Source organism: Mesoplodon mirus (assembly GCF_964341445.2).
Source record: "Mesoplodon mirus genome assembly, chromosome: 3".
Classification (NCBI taxonomy): Eukaryota; Metazoa; Chordata; class Mammalia; order Artiodactyla; family Ziphiidae; genus Mesoplodon; species Mesoplodon mirus.
Window position 1 is genome coordinate 183,751,283 of NC_138978.1, and position 20,942 is coordinate 183,772,224.

A 20,942-nucleotide genomic window follows, 5' to 3' on the forward strand; every position below is an offset into this window, starting at 1 on the left:
AAAAGGAGGTCATTTCTATCTACATTTAACATACTGACTTCCAGTTGGAGTATCCAAAGTTATAAACGTGGGAGAGGCAATACTAACTAAATCTAAGGAACATAGTTGCTTGCATCTACTTTGTGTTCTTTCCAATGGACCAGAGCTTTCCCCTGGTTCTTGGTGTGGGAGGAACCCTGGGGAATTAACTAGCCTGATTTCTCATTCCTGCCTCTTTTCCTTCAACTGTAGTGATCTTTTCTGTCTTCATCCAATATCTCCTTTAAATTTCGCTGATGTCAGAATACCTCCTATTAGTCTCCCTTTGATTGTAACCACTTCTCTACTCTAAAACACCTTAGCAATTAAATACAGCATTCATTGAGAGTTTATTTTGTGATCTTGAATTTTATGTAGGTATCTCTGTTCTTCTCTAGTCTGTAAACTTTGGTCATCAGAGACCCAAGATGCTATTTATTTGGAATCCACTAAAGGCACCTTGCACTTTAAGGAACACACATATTGAATACAGTATTTTAAACTATACTGTATCTATACAGTAATGAGAAATATTTTAGCTTTTGGACACCATCAATACTTTCTCATTATATTACATAAAGCTATTTATTTACTGTATTAATTAATTTAAAGAGAAAGGGTACTTCAGGTAGTTTTCAGTTCGACTTTGAGTTCATTTTGGAGAAGAGATTTGAAATACAAAATCCATGATTTTTGAATGTTGAAAACCATTAGACTAGAATGAAAGAAATATATGAAGTTGTATTACATATAAATATTATTATAGCATTTTTTAAAAATGTTTGATAGTTAAATCAATCTCATTTGATTTTTTGTTATTTACTATAGCATTTTTTGAAGTACATTTTAGCAAAAATGCATACCTTTATACAATTTGTCCAGCTCTTGAATACAATTTTCCATACTTTGAGAAGAGATCAAATGATGGCAATACAGTTTGGAAATCCTAGGAGGAAAAAGATCAACAATTACCAAAGAGGTCATGCTGATTTCTTATGTTATTTTTGTTATAATTCAAATTATATTAAATTGCTAGATGGATATCATTTAACTGCACTTCAAATTTCCCATCATGCCCTCAAATAAAACAAAATTAGCAGGTAAGCTTTATCAGTTGAAAGCCAGATATATGGATGGACACTTTCTTAAACACATAGTTTTTATGAGCTGTGGATGGCCGCCTGGAGAAGCTCTGAGCAACACAGTGACATAGCCACCTGTCTTCACAGAGCTCACAATCTACATGTTTCTCCTTGATCTTGATGATGGTGCATTTGGCTCCTTTTCTGACATGATTTTTCTTCTACATTTCCCCTCATTGAATCACCTCTAGCAACACCTCTGCTTACTGAACACTCTGCCTCTCAGTCTTTATACTTAGAGATGCCTCCACCTAGACAGGCTTGTCTCCAGTTATTCCCATGGTTCATTCCTTCCCTTCATCACATCCCTGTTCAAAGAGACCCTCCCTCACTACCTGCACATAAAATAGTACCCCTGAAACTTTCTATCATTTTAAACGGCTCTATTTTCTTCACAGCAATTACCATTTTTGATACTATATATTTATTTTGTGTCCCACATGAGATGGTAAGCTTCATACAGGTAGGTACCTTGTCTTGTGCAAAATAATATTTGTTGACTAAATGAATGAAAAAGGAAAGGTGTTATACCCAAATAATTATAATAGAAGGCCACCTGTGGTAAATATCACAGACGTGATATAAACAAATGCTGAAGAAGTTCAGAAGGAAGAGAGGACAAATCATTTATTGTTGAGTAACCAAAGAAGCAGCATTTGATTGACAGTAGAAATGAATGCTTTTCATGCATGTGAAACATGCAAAGTCGTTAAAGAGGTAAAGTACTAAATCGACAGTGGATACTGTAAATAAATGGTCAGACTATATAAAAGTATATGTTTCTCCTTTGTAAAGCAGGCTTATCCTCAATGGAAATGATTTTGGACAATTTTATTTTTCTTAAGAAAACCTTGGAAGGAAGGACCTCTGCCCAGGGTCAACCTCTTTAGAGGGTTCCTACCTTACAAACACACAGAAGATAAATGCATTAAAGAACATACAGGAACCTCTGTCACTAGGGATCTGGCTCTCCACTCCAGTACAACAGAGCCCCAACCCTAAATATCTGCTTTTATGAATAAGCCCAGGGCTTAATAATAAGCCTATTCAGGCCCCAGGGAAAAGCCCCACATCTGTTGTTTTGTGTTTATGAAACAAAAGTGACAAAGCCCAAGTGACATGAAGGACAAAAGGTTGTAACAGACACTGCTTTCGAGTACACAAAGAATTTGTGTGACAAAAATGCTTAGTTAAAAGACAAATTAATTAATTCGAAAAAAATCCTTCTTTTTGGATAGCATGAATGCAATAGAACTTTATATAATGAAGTATAATTTTCTTGTGGTGCTGAAATCCATATTCTGGCTTTCTTTTTATTTGAAATTGTGATTCTAGGGGTACTCAGGAGTCAACATAGTGTTTGCAAGAGTGGCTCATGACATATTGGGAATATTTTGCAATAGTAAGTAATTCATATTACTCTTAAACTTGAATGTATGAAGTTAGGCATATGTGAGAAGCATGATAGTGATTTTTTAATGTCGGCACTTGATGAACCCTGAAGACTAGAACTATGGATGGTTTAAGTTTTATAAATATATATGTATAACAATAATCTAGGTTTCAAAAAAGTAAATGAAAAGGTTTGTTTTGTGCAAATGATCTTAAACTTTTGATATTTTTAACTACTTTTTAAAATTTTACTATAATAAATCATTTTGGATATTAAAAAAAATTTATTTCTAGTTTTTTCCTCATAAAAAAATGAAGTATAGTTGGTTTGCAATATTATATTAGTTTCAGGTGTACAGCATAGTGATTCATTATTTTTACAGACTATACTCCATTAAAAGTTATTATAAGATAATGGCTATAATTCCCTGTGCTATACAATATACCCTTGTTGTTTATCTATTTTATACATAGTGGTTAGTAACTCTTAGTCCCATACCCCTAATTTGCCCCTCCCTTCTTCCCTCTCCCTTTTGGTAACCAGTAGTTTGTTTTCTATATCTGTAAGTCTGTTTCTGTTTTGCAAATACATTTGTTTGTATTCTTTTTAGATTCTGCATATAAATGATACAATGTAGCATTTGTCTTTCTCTGTCTGATACACGTTAGAAATTCAGCTCTACATGAAACGAGGAACATTAGAGAAGAAATAAATGAAGGTAAAGATCTTAATTGATTGTACAGATAACAGTCTTGTTCAAAATAATAATAACAACAATATAATCAGTGATTATAGCTTATGGATAAGGTAAATAAATAACAGCAATATTATAAGGGATGGAAGGGAGGAGTTGGGAATAATCTGTTATAAGGTAGTTGAACTACCCATGAAACAATATAGTGTTATTTGAAAGTGGACTTGGATTAGTCAAAAAACACAAACAGATTAAAAGTAAAGGCATGGAGAAAGATATACTATCTAACATTAAGCAAAAGAAAGTTGGAGTAGCTACATTAATTTCAGATAAAACAGACTCCAGAGTAAGGAAAATAATCTGGAATAAAGATGGACATTACATGATAAAGGAGTCAATTCTCAAAGAAGACATAACTGTCCTTAATGTGTATGTACCTAACAACAGAGCACCAAAATACATGAAGTAAAAACTAATAGAACTGCAAGGAGAGGTAGACAAATTCACTCTTGTAATTGGAGGCTTCAATACCCCTTTGTAAGTAACTGATAGATCTGGCAGGCAGAATGTCAGTAAGGATACAATTGACCTGAACAGCACTATCACTCAACTGGATCTAATTGACATTTATAGACTACTTCATCCAACAATAACCACACATTCTTCTCAAGCTCACATGGAATATTCACCAAGATAGACCACATTCTGAGTCTTAAAGTATAGCTTAACAACTTCAAAAGAGTAGACATCATACAAAGTATGTGTTTAGACCCCAATGGAATTAAACTAAAAAGTAATAACAAAAAGATAGTTTAAAATTCCTGAAATATTTGGAGATTAAACAATACCCTACTAAATAATACAGAGTCAAAGAAGAAGCATCGAGAAAAAAAATTTTTTGAACTAAATGAAAACTAAAATACAACTTGGCAAAATTTGTGGGATGCAGCAAAAGCAGTGCCTACAGGGAAATTTATAGCATTGACTGCATATAGTAGAAAAGAAGAAAGATCTACAATCACTAATCTAAGCTTCCACTTTAGGTAAGTAGAAAAAGAGCAGATTAAATCCAAAGTATGCCAAAGAAAATAAAATCAGAGTAGAAATTGAAAACAGGAAATTAATAGAAAAAAGTCAACAAAACCAAAAGCTGTTTCTTTGAAAAGATCAATAAAATTGATAAACACCTAACCAGACTAAGAGAAAAGAAAGAAGATACACATTACAAATATCAAAAATGAAAGATGGACCATCACTACTGATCCCATGAACATTAAAAGGATAATAAAGGAATTTTTTGAACAACTCTGTTCATAAATTTGATAACTTAGGTGAAATGGACTAATTTCTTGGAAGTCACAATCTATCAAAGCTCAAACAAGGAGAAATAATCTAAATACGCCTATAACTATTTTAAAAATTGAATAATTAGTAACCTTCCAAAACAGGCCCAGATGATGTCACTGGTGAATTATACCAAAAAAGGAAGAAATGATACCAATTCTGTATAATTTATTCCAGAAAAGAGATGTACAGAAAGCACTTCCTGACTCATTCTTTTCATCGTCTATAAAATGAAGAAATCTTACAGGGTTGGTGTGAGGATTAAACAGGATAAAACATCTTAGCACTAGCTTTTTCCTCCATCTTTCCTTCAGGGGTAAAAATCTATTCATAGTCTATCCAACATGTGTTTTTAAAAGTTAAATTAAATTCCATTGACACATATGAGAGACTAATTATGGTGCAATAATGTAGTGAAACAGAACTGAAAGGATCTTGATTGTATCCTCCATCAGTAAAAATATTTTAAGCATCCTCAATATATTTTTGGTTATCTGCTTGAAATTCTATATGTGTAACACTGTGATAGTAAAATATAATGTTAAATGATATACAAATGAGGTAAAAATAAATAGAAATTATAATATTTTCTTCCCTCATTCCTTTGGATCTTCTTGTGTACTTAGTTTTGGGCTCCTCTAATATAATGAATGAAGCAACAATTAATTGTGTTATACTTTAACCTGTGCATTCCATTAACATCTGAGCATCTATAGTGTGTCAGCACTACGCTAGATAGCTTCCAACTATCTAGGTAACCAAAACTTAGCTGTGTCTTCCCAGGATCCCTCACAGGCCAGTGGAAGAGTCAGAAAATAGGCATTTATAGTTGTGTAGATAAGCAAGGATTGACTCTTCAAGTACCTATACTCTACATCCCCTGACAGAAAATCTTTCACAAATCCTTTATCACTCTTATTTTATTTAAAAGCCCACTTTCTTACTTGGCCCTAGTCAACCAATAACTGTTACCTCTGGTATAGGAAGAGGTGAACACACCATTAAGACAGCTTTGGTTTTGGAAAAAATCTGGTGCTGGTTCTCATTTGTTTATAATATTCCTTGGCCAACATGTTATGGGAAAAAACAGGCCACCATGTTATGGGAAGCTATTTATGAGCTCCAGAAAACCACCTGCATGACACTTGTACGTTGTCACTTTTGAAATGGGGGGGTGGGGGACAGCATTCCTGAAAAATAACCTCATCAAGAAAAAACACTGGGGATGTAATTCTAAACGCTGCCATAGCCTTTGCGTGCCAGAGCAGACAGCTTTTGCTATTAGCTTTTGACCAGCCAAACACAAATAATCCATTGCCAAAATGAGCTCCTTGGGACAATTTAGGACTCTTTGGAAGTGAATGGCTCTTTGAGCTGGAATGCAGCCCAGGTCCATTTTCAAACCCAAGTCAAAATGACAAAGAGTAAATTTCCTGGGCCACTCACCCCTAAGTGTAGGGTTACTTTAGGTTGGCAGCTGCACTGTTTAACTAGTTATTTAAGGCTTTTCATCAGATATTCATGACCAGCTTTAATGTTGGTAAGCAGGATGGAGCTGATAAACTATAGTGGACAAATCCTCCAAGATTAGAAGGACAAGAGGGAAATGAAAGGTTATACACATATTGTTCAGCTTAAAATATTTTTTATATATTCAGCTCTAAGCTGATTACATACAGGAAAATATTTCCTGAATGAGACTATAGTTAAGTCTGGCTAGGGCTTGGGATTTTCCATAATCTATAAACAACAGTTCACAGGCAGTTTTAAAAGATCACCTGGCATTATTCCTGCATGATCCAACTTTGCTTTCATTGCATGTAGAAAATTCTGTGATGGCAAGACCACCTCCACTGTTTCGACAAAAGAACACACATGCAATGGCTAAGAGCTGTAGGAGTTTTTCTCTTCTTTCTGTTCACTATGAGTTTTCAGGAAAACATTCTAAAGCATTCTCTATTATTTGTGTTCTTCTCAATTCCCTAGATTTAGGAGTTACAATGTATTTTTTCAATTAAACTATTTGTATATGTTTCTGAAGAAACAACTTTTAGCTGACATTGAGTTGACAGTGCAGTGTCAGTCTGAACCTAGAAAGGAAACCAAGTTCATTTGTATATTAAATTATGTCAAAGTCTCACTGAGGGTATTTGCATGGGTGGTTTGAAAACTTGATGACTTCTATTCTGAGGCAGGATTGCTTTGTAGCCAAGCTGACTGGGTGCTTGTTTCCTCATCTAAAAGACAGAGATGAGAGAGACCTTCAAGATGGCGGAGGAGTAAGAAGTGGAGATCACCTTACTCCCCACAAATACATGAAAAATACATCTACACGTGGAACAACTCCTACAGAACATCTACTGAGTGCTGGCAGAAGACCTCAGACCTCCCAGAAGGCAAGAAAATCCCCACATACCTGGGTAGGGCAAAAGAAAAAAGAATAAACGGACACAAAAGAATAGGGACAGGACCTGCATCTCTGGGAGGGAGCTGTGAAGGAGGAAAGGTTTCCACACACTAGAAGCCCCTTCACTGGCGGAGATGGGGGGTGGGTGGGGGCGAAGTTTCAGAGACATGGAGGAGAGCACAGCAACAGGGGTGCATAGGGCAAAGTGGAGAGATCCCCACACAGAGGATTGGTGCTGACATGTACTCACCAGCCTGAGAGGCTTGTCTGCTCACCTGCCGGGGTAGGTGGGAGCTGGGAGCTGAGGCTCGGGCTTTGGAGGTCAGATCCCAGGGAGAGGACTGGGGTTGGCTGCATGAACACAGCCTGAAGGGGCTAGTGCACCACAGCTGGCTCGGAGGGAGTCCAGAAACGAGTCTGGATCTGCTGAAGAGGCAACAGACCATTGTTTCTGGGGCGCGAGGAGAGGGGATTGAGAGCACCACCTAAACGAGCTCCAGAGATGGTCGCGAGCCGTGGCTCTCAGAGCGGACACCAGAGATGGGCATGAAGTGCTAAGGCTGCTGCTGCAGCCACCAAGAAGCCTGTGTGCAAGCACAGGTCACTATCCACACCTCCCCTCCTGGGAGGCTGTGCAGCCTGCCACTGCCAGGGTCCCGTGATCCAGGGACAACTCCCCTTGGAGAACACACAGCGGCCTCAGGCTGTTGCAACGTCATGCTGGTCTCTGATGCTGCAGGCTCACCCTGCATTCCATACCCCTACCTCCCCCTGGCCTGAGTGAGCCAGAACCCCCTAATCAGCTGCTACTTTAACCCCGTCCTGTCTGAGAGAAGAACAGAAGCCCTCAGAAGACCTACATGCAGAGGTGGGGACAAATCCAAAGCTGAACCCCAGGAGCTGTGCGAACAAAGAAGAGAAAGGGAAATCTCTCCCAGCAGCCCCAGGAGCAGCGAATTAAAGCTCCACAATCAACTTGATGTACCCTGCATCTGTGGAATACCTGAATAGACAATGAATCATCCCAAAATTGAGGTGGTGGACTTTGGGAGCAACTGTAGCCTTGGGGTTTTCTGTCTGCAACTGACTACTTTCTGATTTTTTTTTTTTTTGAGGTACGCAGGCTTCCCACTGTCATGGCCTCTCCCGTTGCGGAGCACATGCTCCAGACACGCAGGCTCAGCAGCCATGGCTCACAGGCTCAGCTGCTCCGCGGCATGTGGCATCTTCCCAGACCGGGGCACAAACCCGCGTCCCCTGCATTGGCAGGCAGACTCTCAACCACTACGCCACCAGGGAAGCCCCTAGTCTCTGATTTTTATGTTTATCTTAGTATAGTTTTTAGTGCTTGTTATCATTGGTGGATTTGTTTATTGATTTGGTTGCTCTCTTTTCTTTCTTTCTTATTACTTTTTAAGTTTTTTTATTTTAATAATTAACATTTTTTGCTTTAATGACTTTATTTTATTATTATTTTTTCTTTCTTTCTGTCTTTTCTCCCTTTTCTTCTGAGCCATGTGGCTGACAGGGTCTTGGTGCTCCAGCAGGGTGTCAGGCCTGAGCCTCTGAGGTGGGAGAGCCGAGTTCAGGACATTGGACCACCAGAGACCTCCCGGCCTCAAGTAATATCAATCAGCGAGAGCTCTACCAGAGATGTCTGTCTCCATGCTAAGACCCAGCTCCACTCAATGACCAGCAAGCTCCAGGGCTAGACACTCCATGCCAAACAACTAGCATGACAGGGACACAACCCCACCCATTAGCAGAGAGGCTGCTTAAAATCATAGTAAATTCACAGACACCCCAAAACACACCACAGGACGCAGTCCTGCCCACCAGAAAGACATGATCCAGCTTCATCCACCAGAACATAGGCACCAGTCCCCTCTACCAGAAAGCCTACAAAACCCACTGAGCCAACTTTAGCCATTGGGGGCAGACACCAAAAAAATGGGAACTACGAACCTGCAGCCTGCGAAAAGGACACCCCAAACACAGTAAGTTAAGCAAAATGAGAAGACAGAGAAACACACAGCAGATGAAGGAGCAAGGTAAAAACCCACCAGACCAAACAAATGAAGAGGAAATAGGCAGTCTACCTGAAAAAGAATTCAGAGTAGTGATAGTAAACATGATCCAAAATCTTAGAAATAGAATGGAGAACATAAAAGAAACGTATAACAAGGACCTAGAAGAACTAAAGAGCAAACAAACAATGATGAACAACACAATAAATGAAATTAAAAATTCTCTAGAAGGGATCAATAGCAGAAGAACGGATAACTGACCTGGAAGATAAAATAGTGGAAATAACTACCACAGAGGAAAATAAAGAAAAAAGGATGAAAAGAATTGAGGACAGTCTCAGAGACCTCTGGGACAACATTAAACGCACCAGTACTCGAATTATAGGGGTCCCAGAAAAGAAGAGAAAAAGAAAGGGACTGAGAAGATACTTGAAGAAATTATAATTGAAAACTTCCCTAATATGGGAAAGGAAATAGTCAATCAAGTCCAGGAAGTGCAGAGAGTCCCATACAGGATAAGTCCAAGGAGAAACACGCCAAGACACATATTTTAATCAAACTATCAAAAATTAAATACAAAGAAAAAATATTAAAAGCAGCAAGGGAAAAGCAACAAATAACATACAAGGGAATCCCCATAAGGTTAACAGCTGATCTGTCAGCAGAAACTCTTCAAGCCAGAAGGGAGTGGCAGGACGTTTTTAAAGTGATGAAAAGGAAAAAACTACAACCAAGATTACTCTACCTAGCAAGGACCTCATTCATATTTGAAGGAGAAATTAAAACCTTTACAGACAAGCAAAAACTAAGAGAATTCAGCACCACCAAACCAGCTCTACAACAAATGCTAAAGGAACTTCTCTAGGCAGGAAACACAAGAGAAGGAAAAGACCTACGATAACAAACGCAAAACAATTAAGAAAATGGTAATAGGAACATACATATCAATAACTACCTTAATTGTACATGGATTAAATGCTCCAACCAAAAGACATAGACTGACTGAATGAATACAGAAACAAGAACCACATATATGCTGTCTTGATTGAATAGAAATATGTCTTCTTGCTGTGACCCCATTTTTCAAGGATGGTAATACCTAGATTCATGTGACCCACTTCAGACCTAGGGACACATACAGACTGAAAGTGAGATGAGGGAAAAAGATATTGCATGCAAATGGAAATAAAAAAAAGCTGGAGGAGCAATTGTCATATCACACCAAATAGACTTTAAAATAAAGAATATTACAAGAGACAAAGAAGGACACTACATAATGATCAATGATCAACCAAGAAGAAGATGTAACAACTGTAAATATTTATGCACCCAATATAGGAGCACCTAAATACATAAGGCAAATGCTAACAGCCATAAAAGGGGAAACTGACAGTAACACAATCATAGTAGGGGACTTTAACATCCCACTTTCACCAATGGACAGATCATCCAAAATGAAAATAAATAAGGAAACACATGCTTTAAATGAGACATTAAACAATTGATATTTATAGGACATTCCATCCAAAAGCAACAGAATACACTCTCTTCTCAAGTGCTCATGGAACATTCTTCAGGATAGATCATATCTTGGGTCACAAGTCAAAACTTGGCAAATCTAAGAAAACTGAAATCGTATCAAGTATGTTTTCTGACCACAATGCTATGAGACTAGACATCAATTACAGGGAAAAAACTGTAAAAAATACAAACACCACTTTTATAGTCTTGATTATAAATGCACAAGTGGGAAATGGCAGGCCAACATGTAAACTGAAGGATGAATAATGGGGTTTCTTGTTTGACCAGTCCATTGTGTTATGGTGTATATAGATTATGGCCATAGTAAAAGAAATACAAAGATATATGAGAAGTAATAAACCGAGATGCAGAAATATAGATGTACATATAAAATGTGGCCTTAACTGTTTAATTTCAACTAAAAACAATAAGAATGTTATCTAAATAGAAGTCATTGAAATGGAACATCCAACAAGAGACAAATGTTGTAGTTAGAATCATCTGTAGACTGTGAGTTGGTTTGATAACAAAGCTAATGATACCAGGGTAAGAGGTTCCAGTAACATGACTTCACATACAACAGCAAACCATTTTAAGTAGAGGGAACACTATATGGCCCTGGCACTAAAGGGAAAGTTTGGTCTAGTACTTGGTTAGGGTACTGGAGAATACGCTGCAAAAATGTTCCAAGATAACATCAGAATGGCTGAAGGAGAACCACTTAAGTGGGGAATACAACTGAAGCCAGAATTGTGACATTCTTAAATACTAAGAGTGTCTTGTAGGAAAGAAACTGAGTGCCTCTAAGTAAATAAGTATTCTAAGGAAACTCTCAAGAGGGGGGATAACTGCTAAAAGACAGGATGCATTGTATCCTGAGTTTAGCCTGGTAAAAAGTAAGTGCTTCAAAAGTATTATTTGTCTGAAGGAATGACTGAAGAATGAATAAATAGACTTGGCCCTGGAGAAACCATAAACCTGTTCAAATTTTGAGCCTCTGGAATAGCACATCCTTACTCTCTCCTTCAACCCTATCACTCTAGAAACCAAAAGAAGGAGATGGCAGCTGTATGGCCTGGACTCCATCATCAAGAGGGTCCTCTCAAAGTCCACTCCACACTCTGAGAACTTTCCTTTTCCAACTGGTAGACGTTATGCCCAGGTCCCTCTGTAAATTAAGTCATTTGAGTCTAAGTGTAGTTGGAGGAGAAATAGAGAAATCAGGAGAGGGGGAAGAGAATACAGTAGAGAAAAAGTAAGTAACATATTTATGTATGAGGTCTATGAGGAATGGAGGGGCTCAGTAAATCTTGATTGAATAGAAATATGTCTTCTTGCTGTGACCCCATTTTTCAAGGATGGTAATACCTAGATTCATCAGTAAATAGGCTATAAAAGATGTGTTCAATGATGTCTTCTTTATAAGAACACTGTTACCATCTATCTACATTATTCAGATTCCTTATTTGCAAATTCACCTACTGACTAAAATGTATTTGTAACTCCAAAATGCATACTCACAGTGCTTTCAGTCATTCATAGATACAAGCAGAGAGGTGAAGATTTGAGTCACCCAGCACCCACACTCCCAGCCAAAGCCTGTTGTCTCATTTCAGCTCTCACACTATAAACACGTGTCCTTTCGTGTTTATTTAGTGTCACCTTTTTCACATTTTTGTTGGTGATTTCTCTTTTTAAAGTAGACCCCAAGCATACTGCTGAAGTGCTATCTAGCGTTCCTAAGCACAAGAAGATTACTGTGTGCCTTAAGGAGAAAATATATTTATTAGATAAGCTTCATTCAAGCATAAGTTATAGAGTTATTGGGCAGGAGTTCAATGTTAATGAATCAACAATATATATTAAATAAGGAGTCTTTCAACAGAAATACACATGAAACAATGTTATGTATTGATTGGGTGATAAAAATGTTGACCAGAGGCTCAGAGGAACCTAACCCTGCACTTCCCTAGGAGCAATGGCTCAGTATTTGCTGATTCCGTGTTTGCAGTGACTTCATAGAACATAACTATGGCAAGTACAAGAATAGACTGTAACCCTTCAGTACAGCCAAGCTCCATCATGACCTACTTACTGCTGCATGTACTTACATATTCTATCAGGATATTATAAATAGCATGCCTCGTAGAACACAACTAACACTGAACAAACGAATGAATGAGAACATGAATAAAAATATGACCTAATGGATTCAAAATATTGTTTACTATCCTTACGGGGTGGGTTGTAAATAGCTCTCCATGAACATTAACCATATATGGATTATAATCTGAAATTTTAGTTTTATAAGAAATGGTTTTCATTTCAGTATAATTTCTCTCAGATTAAACATAAGATAAAATTATAAATGAAGCTTTAGGGGAGGGTGGGACGAATTGGGAGATTAGGATAGACATATATACACTACCATGCATGAAATAGATAGCTAGTGGGAACATGCTATAAAGCACAGGAAGCTCAGCTTGGTGCTCTGTGACAACCTAGATGGGTGGGATGGGGGGTGGGTTAGGAGGGAGGTCCAGGAGGGAGAGGATATATGTATCCATATAGCTGATTCACTTCACTGTACCGCAGAAACTAACACAACATTGTAAAGCAATCATACTCCAATTAAAAAAAAATTGTCAACTGAAAAAAAAACATATGATATTCAAATATCAGTGTCCATAAATAAAGATTTACCATAGCGTAAATATATATATATATACACACACACACGCGCTTAAATGAAGATTTAATAAACAGAATTCGCATAGCCCTCTACTAAACTTAGATTTTCATATTATCACCAGGCATTATCACGTTTGCTTAATTTCTTTCAAAAATAATTGGTTTTTAAACATTCATTTATTCACTCACTCACTCATCTCCTCTCTCTCCTTCCCTTTCTTCCTTCCTTTCTCTCTTTTCTTCCTTCCTTTCTTTTGCTTTCTTTTCCTCCTCCCTCCCTCCCACCCTTTTCTTTCTTTCTTTCTTTCTTTCTTTCTTTCTTTCTTTCTTTCTTTCTTTCCCTCCTCCCTCCCTTTTCTTTCTTTCTCTTTCTTTTTTTCTTTCTCTTTCTTTCCCTCCTCCCTCCCTCCCTTCCTTTTCTTTCTTTTTCTTTCTTTCTTTCTTTCTTTCTTTCTTTCTTTTTCTTTCTTTCCCTCCTCCCTCCCTCCCTTTTCTTTCTTTCTTTCCTTCTTTCTTTTTCTTTCTTTTCCCCTCCTTCTTCCCTCCCTCCCTCCCTTCTTTCCTTCCTTCCTTCCCTTCTTCCTCAAAAAGTACTAATCTGGTGCCTACTTATGCCAAGTGCTGTTCCAAGCAGTGAGGATACAGCAATGCGTAAGTCAGGCAAAAACTCCTGTCTCCATGAAACTTAAAGTTCTAGCGGGCGGAGACAGACAACAAGCAAATAAGTCAGGTAATAATAAGTGCTGTGAAGAAAAATAAGATGGGGTAGGAGAGAAGGGTGAGGGCGTTAGAGACAGTGCCTGCAATTCAAATCAGGTGGTCAGAAAGGCTGCTCTGTGGTGACACTTGAGCACTAACTCAAAGGAGGTGAGAATGTAACCATGCAAACGAAGAGCACAACTACAACCACCAATTTTTTCACTACAACACTAGTGTCACTTCAAGCAACGAAAACCTGCTAAGCTACCTTAAAAAGATAGTTTTACTCACTCTAAGACTTTTGGAGGATTTTTTCCAGGGTCTGAACTCTGTTAGTGCAGAATGTAGGAAGCATCGAGCAGTAAAAAAGTACTGCCTTTTCTCTGCAGACAGCGCAAAAGGGGCGCCGTGGCCTTGTATATGAACAGAGCTCCACTAATTCACTTCAACAAGCACTGTCACATCCTAATGTTGTCGTCATATAACGTGAATGGACACCATCTCGGCCCCCAGGGATCAGGTGTGCAAGAGTCACAGTAAATGGGGCCTAGCCCATAATTTCTAATTCCCATTTGTGCATTTATATCCCTTGAGCAGCACTGCCCAAGAGAGACATTTGGAGAGATAAAGAAGACTATTAATAATGATTACCTATTTCTTTCATTGATACCACAAATGGGGTCTAATGTCAAAAAGTAATTAGCCAGGAAAAATGCATATAGAAATCATACTTGATAACACTGTCTGGGTAAGTGACAGCTGGAGAATTTTTTTTTCAAGATAGGAATAACTAATGTTTGTCAAGGTGTGGTGCTTTTTTCTTTAATGGTGGGCCCCCGTAAGAAAAAAGTGATCCTCCTCCAAGAGAAGTACTAACAGAATATATTTTTCCTCCACTTTTCTTGAAATTGTTCACGAGTAAGTTTTTGTGATGGAATTTATTACTATTTCCTGGTTAGCTGGAGGGGGAGACCTCTGCATAACATGTGTTGTTCATTTCCTAATTACCTCCGGAGAAAGCAAACATCCTGAAACAATACGATGGATAATTTAAAAGGCATAGCTAACTAAAATGAAGGGCAATTTTCTACATATTTTAATGGCTTTAAAAGTACAAATCTTACCCTTGAAATCAACTAGTAATCAGATCTTAAAATAAAAAAGTAATATTGCCTTGCCTTCAAAAAAGCCAGTTTATCTCCTGTATACCATTTTCATCAAACAATGTTTTCTACTTGTTGGTTTACTCTTTTACTGTGAGAATCTGTATGATAATGTGGGGTATAAAAATCAAGAAATTAGTCTCACAGCAGGGAGTCTGCTAACCACACCATTTTCATCTTATCCTTCAAGCAGTGGCAGAAAACATATTAATTGCAATTTAATTTATGCAACAAATATTTCATTTTAATTATACTTAATTTTTTGTCAAGCTATAAAAATGTCGAGTTCTGATGTAGTTTTTTTCTTACAAGTTTTTTTAAATGAAAGAATTAAAATCAAGTGCTGTTTCTGAAAGAAATTATGAAAGATTTCTAATTACTGCTTATGTTCTTGAAAAATTGCTAATCTACTTGCCCCAAAATAACATCTGGGAACATGTGAACTTGAAGCTTTATTACTCAATATTTATGAGTCTTAATAATATACATGTATCATTAATATGATGAAATTCTCACAGGAAGAATTTTTTGTAATTATAGGATATATCAATAACTGTCATTGAATGGTGAATTTTCTATATAGAAATGTTTTTGTTAATACCTCTCAGGAAGACTAAGATGAGAATAAGTGAAATTGATTGCTACTGATACACTGCATTGAAGTAAAGAATATTTACCATTAACAGGAGTGGAAAGAAAAATGTCAGACCACCAGTATTAAAAATGTCAGTATTAATTATATTCAGCAAATATTTATTAAGCTCTTACTAGGTGCAAATCCTACCCAAACATTAAGTCTCATATAAAAATGCTACCTTCTCCTGGAAATCCTTCTCTCTCAAGATGCAAATTACATCTCCAGGCACTGAATGCTTCTGGTGCATAATTATACCTTTCTCATGGCCCTTTTATAGTCTCTGTTCTGTGACAGTAATTCCCCTCCATGTTTCATCTCCCCACTAGATGATAAGGTTCCTGGGTGTAGGATCCAGGTCTTCTGTGTTTATATCCTCCACCTATCACGTTCAAAAATACTTGAAAATGAAAACCTACCAGTATGAATAAAATGTTCTGGGTGTTATGTTTTGGGAAGTAAAACTATTATTTCAAAAGTCTCTCTATAAAATGTGTATAAACCTGTGTTTTGAAATTATTCATTTAGACGACTTCTAGTTTTAAGATGGCAGAGTACTGAATTTCTTGCCCTATTTTATATTCTCAGAAATGGCACCCCAAACATGGAGAATTATAAAAATCTACAAAACTACATCTTCCGTGAAACCAGGAGACAACAATGACCTCAAATTGTAACTTGTGTTGAGAAACAGATAAAGGGTGGCAGCAGAACTAAAAGAACAGAGACACTTCCTGTCTGGAGAGGGAGATATCATTGAAATTCCATCTTATTCTTCCTCCCTAAACCCAGAACCCTCAGGCACTGAAATCTTCAGACATCTCAGAAGGCAAAGGTGAAGCACAGGGCTTGGCTGAAAGTCTCCATACGGAACACTTAACTTTTAAGATCCCTCCCCAGGTTCCTCCGAAGGAACCTCCCTCCCTTTCTCCCCACAGCCCGGTTCGGATTTGTTTTCTGAGGGAAAAAAAATTAAAAAACAAAAACTGGAGCATCTAGGCTTAGTAGAAGACAAGGGTCAGACACTATATTGAGATGTAAGTGAAAGTCTTCACACTGGTGAGAATACCATTCTACTCCCCACCCTGTTCCCAACTCCCAGGATACTAGAGCACTTGGCAGAGGATTAGGGAACTTTTTGTTGGAAAAATTAAATGTCCATATGGAGTGGCCCTTCCACAGGAGGTCACCACTACAGTGGAAGCCACTTCATTGCCTCATTTTAAAAATATGAATGAACAGCCAAGTATCAACAGATGTTTGAAAAAAACCTCCAACCTAAAAGACAGAGCGATATATCAACAACAACAAAAGCAAACAATTTAGATGAACTTGAGACAATGCAAGAAGCAGAAAAAAGTATTGTTAAAATCTAAAACAAACATTCTAAAAGACATTAGCAAGGATATTGCATCCACTAAGCAAGTATAGGATGCTGTTTTAACTTTTTTTTAATTAAAAAGTCTGTAGTGAATTAATAATGTGAAAGCAGAAAAAACTTGATAGAAAAATTTTCAAATTTAACACCAAGAAACTCTCCCAAAAAGTAAAACAAAAGGACAATAAAATGGAAATAGGAGATACAAGATTTTTTTTTTTTAAGTTGAGGATCAATGTAGAGAATCTGCTCTCTGACTATAGGAGCTACAATAAAAAGAATCTGAGAAAACTAAGAGAAAATAATTGGAAAAGAATGCAGAAAAAATTCCCCAAAGCAGAATGACAGATAACGATGGCTTAAAATAAAGACACCCTTCAACTTAAAATTCTATATCTAATCAATATCAAGTATGTGTGAGATGGAATTTTCAGAAATAAAAGTTATATTGAGACACTGTTACAGGGTATGGGTAAACTTAACAAGAGGTGTGAAGAAAATTAAGCAAATGGGGAAAAAGGCAATTATTAACTCCAGGAAATACAGAAAGTTGTACAAGAAGCAAACATCATCTTAGAACTACTTAGTTTAATAGGAAACAATCTTTCCATAGTCAAAAAAAAGGTAAAGTGTGAATATTTGCTGACTCAAAGCTTACAATTGTATTCCAAGAAAACATGGAGATGATAGTATGAAAGAGCTAAATTCTCATCTTCCATAGTTGAAGGTCGGTGGCTATCATCTAAAACTGACAAATCAAGAGATAGTATATTATTTAGCTAGAAGATAAAAGAGTTGAAAGTGGTGATCTCTAGAAAGGAGGACTAGACATGAAGAATGGGAGGAGTGGGTCAGGAGTATGCCAGTTTACATTATAAATCTTTGAACATATTAATTTTATTGAATACTTAAACTATTACATGTTTTACTTTGATATAAACAAAGTTAAAAATAATTAGTACATCAAAATGTTTACTCTTCTCTTAGAATTAAGTTTCTTTTCTACTTGGACAATTATTTATCAACTACATTCTTCTCAGTAACTGATGCCCTATTTTTTATCATTTATATAAAATACCTAGTTACATTTATCCTAAAAACCTAAATATGTGATTTCTCATATGTTATTTTTTTTGCCATATTGCCCTTTCTGAGCATTTTTAACAATGCTTCCCATAAGCAAGTCTATATAATAAAATATATTAAAATGCAGATTAGATAGTCAACGGAAATTAGTGTATTTTATAATGCCAACTCCCTTTACAAGCTTTGGGAAAATTATATACATTTACTAGTCTATGTACAATACTTAATGTCTATATTTGAACCAAAATTATTAAAGACGGTGATCTATTTAGCGTCCTTTTCCCCAACCTAATCAAATTAAGAAAGCAATGTGAATTTCCTCACAAGCTATTTCATACTTGGATGCCCTTGAACTTTACTGAGTCTGAACTAAAAAAACATGTGTAGGTAACATACTTTGGTATTCAAAATACTAAGAAATGTTTATTTGCTTTTGCCATACAAAGTACAGTTTATTACGGAACATTTACATATAACTCCTAATTTAAAGTTTATAAGTGAAAGACTTTCATTTATAAAATTACATATGATACATATAAGAATTTAATCTCAATATTTAACATATTATTTCATTATTTTTAAACAATATAAATTATTTAAACACTGAGAAGATATAAAAATGGAACAATTTAAATAACTATGGCCTTTGAAACCTACTGTTGGCCTAATCACACAATATAAGAGAAAAAAATCTCTTGAATAGGTTAAATTCAACTGTGTATTATTGCCTTGACTTATAGCACTTCTGCAAATAAGAATTTAACAGAAACAAAGTTAAAATCGAGTATTTCTCCCCATGGCCAATATATAATAACTGCTAATTAGTTGATATCTCTTTTGAAATTGTACTTTTAAAACTAAACCATTAACATAAGTTCTATTCTTAGTAAACGAATTATATGAAGTTGATACTTACAAACACTTGAGAAACTCAGACCTGTCAAGTAGGTAACTACTCTTAAAATGTTGGATAAATTATTATTCTATTTAACAAACCCTTTTTATAAGAAATATAAAATAGATTCAGTATAAGAAAGAATAAAACAAGTATAAAAGTAGTAAGCATACATAGCATTAAGTTTTAAGTAGTGCAGATTTGGCTCTGATGTGAACAGGCTAAGATAGTTTACTGGGGTATTAACATGTTTTGTATTCATTAGCAACTTGAAGGTTAATATGAATTATTAATAGAAAACATCTCTGAATTAAGCTTGAGAGATTAAAAGAGTTCCAAACAAATCAAAATCTTCCAGAGGTAATTCATACTGTCTTTTTAACAAATAATAGCCAGAATGCTCTTGACTTTATTCAATGTTACTAAGTAAAATTTTGACAAGTATATATTCACTTTACTTAGGAAAACAAAGGAACAACAGGTAAGAATTGTTTCATATTGAAAAGCCACATTAAAACTCTACCATGAATGTAATATTAATATGTTAGACTAAAATAATTATGAGTTGTAGATTTCTTTATGCAAATAGTCTTTATTTAGCAATGTAATTTAGGATATTAATGTATGATACTTTATATATCTTATGTTGATATATGTTTAGCTAATATAGATTATGATATAAATATTAGTCATCATTAATAATATTTCTAGAAACCTATTAGTTTCCAAGAGCTTGAAAATTAATGGTAAAGTATTTTAATTAGTTTTTTCTGCTCTCCAACCATATGGTTCGGGCCTATCCAAATTTTCAAAACTGTTAATATGATTTAGTAGGTGTTAACCTCACAATGTTCTATTATGTTCTTATCCATCATGGGGGCTAGTTACTTAGCCTAGACAAAAAATTTCGTCTCCCAAGAAATATTATGTTTAGAGCCCTAAGAAAAACCCCTTTCCATCTCTACCATCAATAGCATGTGGAAGAATTGGTTTAGCAAGAAAATTGCAAACAAAAACTACGGTACCAATGTCTATGTTCATGCTTGGAACTGAAAGTCATCACAAAATGATCTGAGGTTCAGACAGATATACCATCATGTCTGTTGAAGCTTTCAAATATCAGATAAATTCTCAGTCCCAGTAAATTGCTCTTGAGCTCCTCCTTACTTACTTTTGACTTTACAAAAGCATTAAAGCTGGATTTCTTTGGGGGTCATTGTTTCATCAAGAGAAATGTTTATCTCTTCAAGAGAGTTCACGATAATGAATGGAGGACACAAAATTGTTGAGCTACAGATACCAAGCAGTAGGCTAGGCTTTATATGGGTTCTGCAAAGACTCACTGCATGCAGGACCTCTATGCTATGTGTAAATAATTAATAAACAGAAACCTAAGTTGAAAAAAATTTGAAGACCAGAAAGGGGAGCTCTCATGTCCTGCAACCACAGCAGAGCCCAACAGGAAGAAGAAAGACTCCTCCTCTTTTCTGGCAAGGACTCACCTAATGAAAGTCATGGACTCTTTGTTTACTACAGCCCTCCCAACTTCCTTTCCCCTCTATAAAAGCGTTCTCCTTCCTGTGCCATGGGTGGACTTGCACGTGGCCCATCATGGCTGTAGACCCCAATCTGCAATTCTCTGCTGATCTCAAGTAAACCCATCTTTGTTGGAAAATATCTGGCAGGCTATTTGTTTCGGGTCAACACATGCAAAGAAGAGTGTAAGAGGCAGTACCAGCTTATAACTATAAATTTTCATCTCTTACATCAATTATTAGTGTTGGAAATCTAGGAAATTGGGGCAAGTGAATTGGGCTGCCTTCTAACTGAAGCCTGGAAAGAGTCCTTGA

At 36.3% G+C, this 20,942-nt stretch overlaps 1 protein-coding gene across 1 annotated transcript in view; it reads right to left on the reverse strand.

Annotated features, from left to right (window-relative positions):
- Nucleotides 1-20,942, reverse strand: part of SPATA17 (spermatogenesis associated 17) — a 180,153-nt gene that overhangs the window by 2,966 nt on the left and 156,245 nt on the right. Inside the window, exon 10 of the mRNA XM_082616091.1 lies at nt 882-964. Within this exon, the coding sequence (XP_082472217.1) occupies nt 884-964 (81 nt within the window). The 3' untranslated portion in view covers nt 882-883. The remainder of the gene's footprint in view (nt 1-881; nt 965-20,942) is intronic.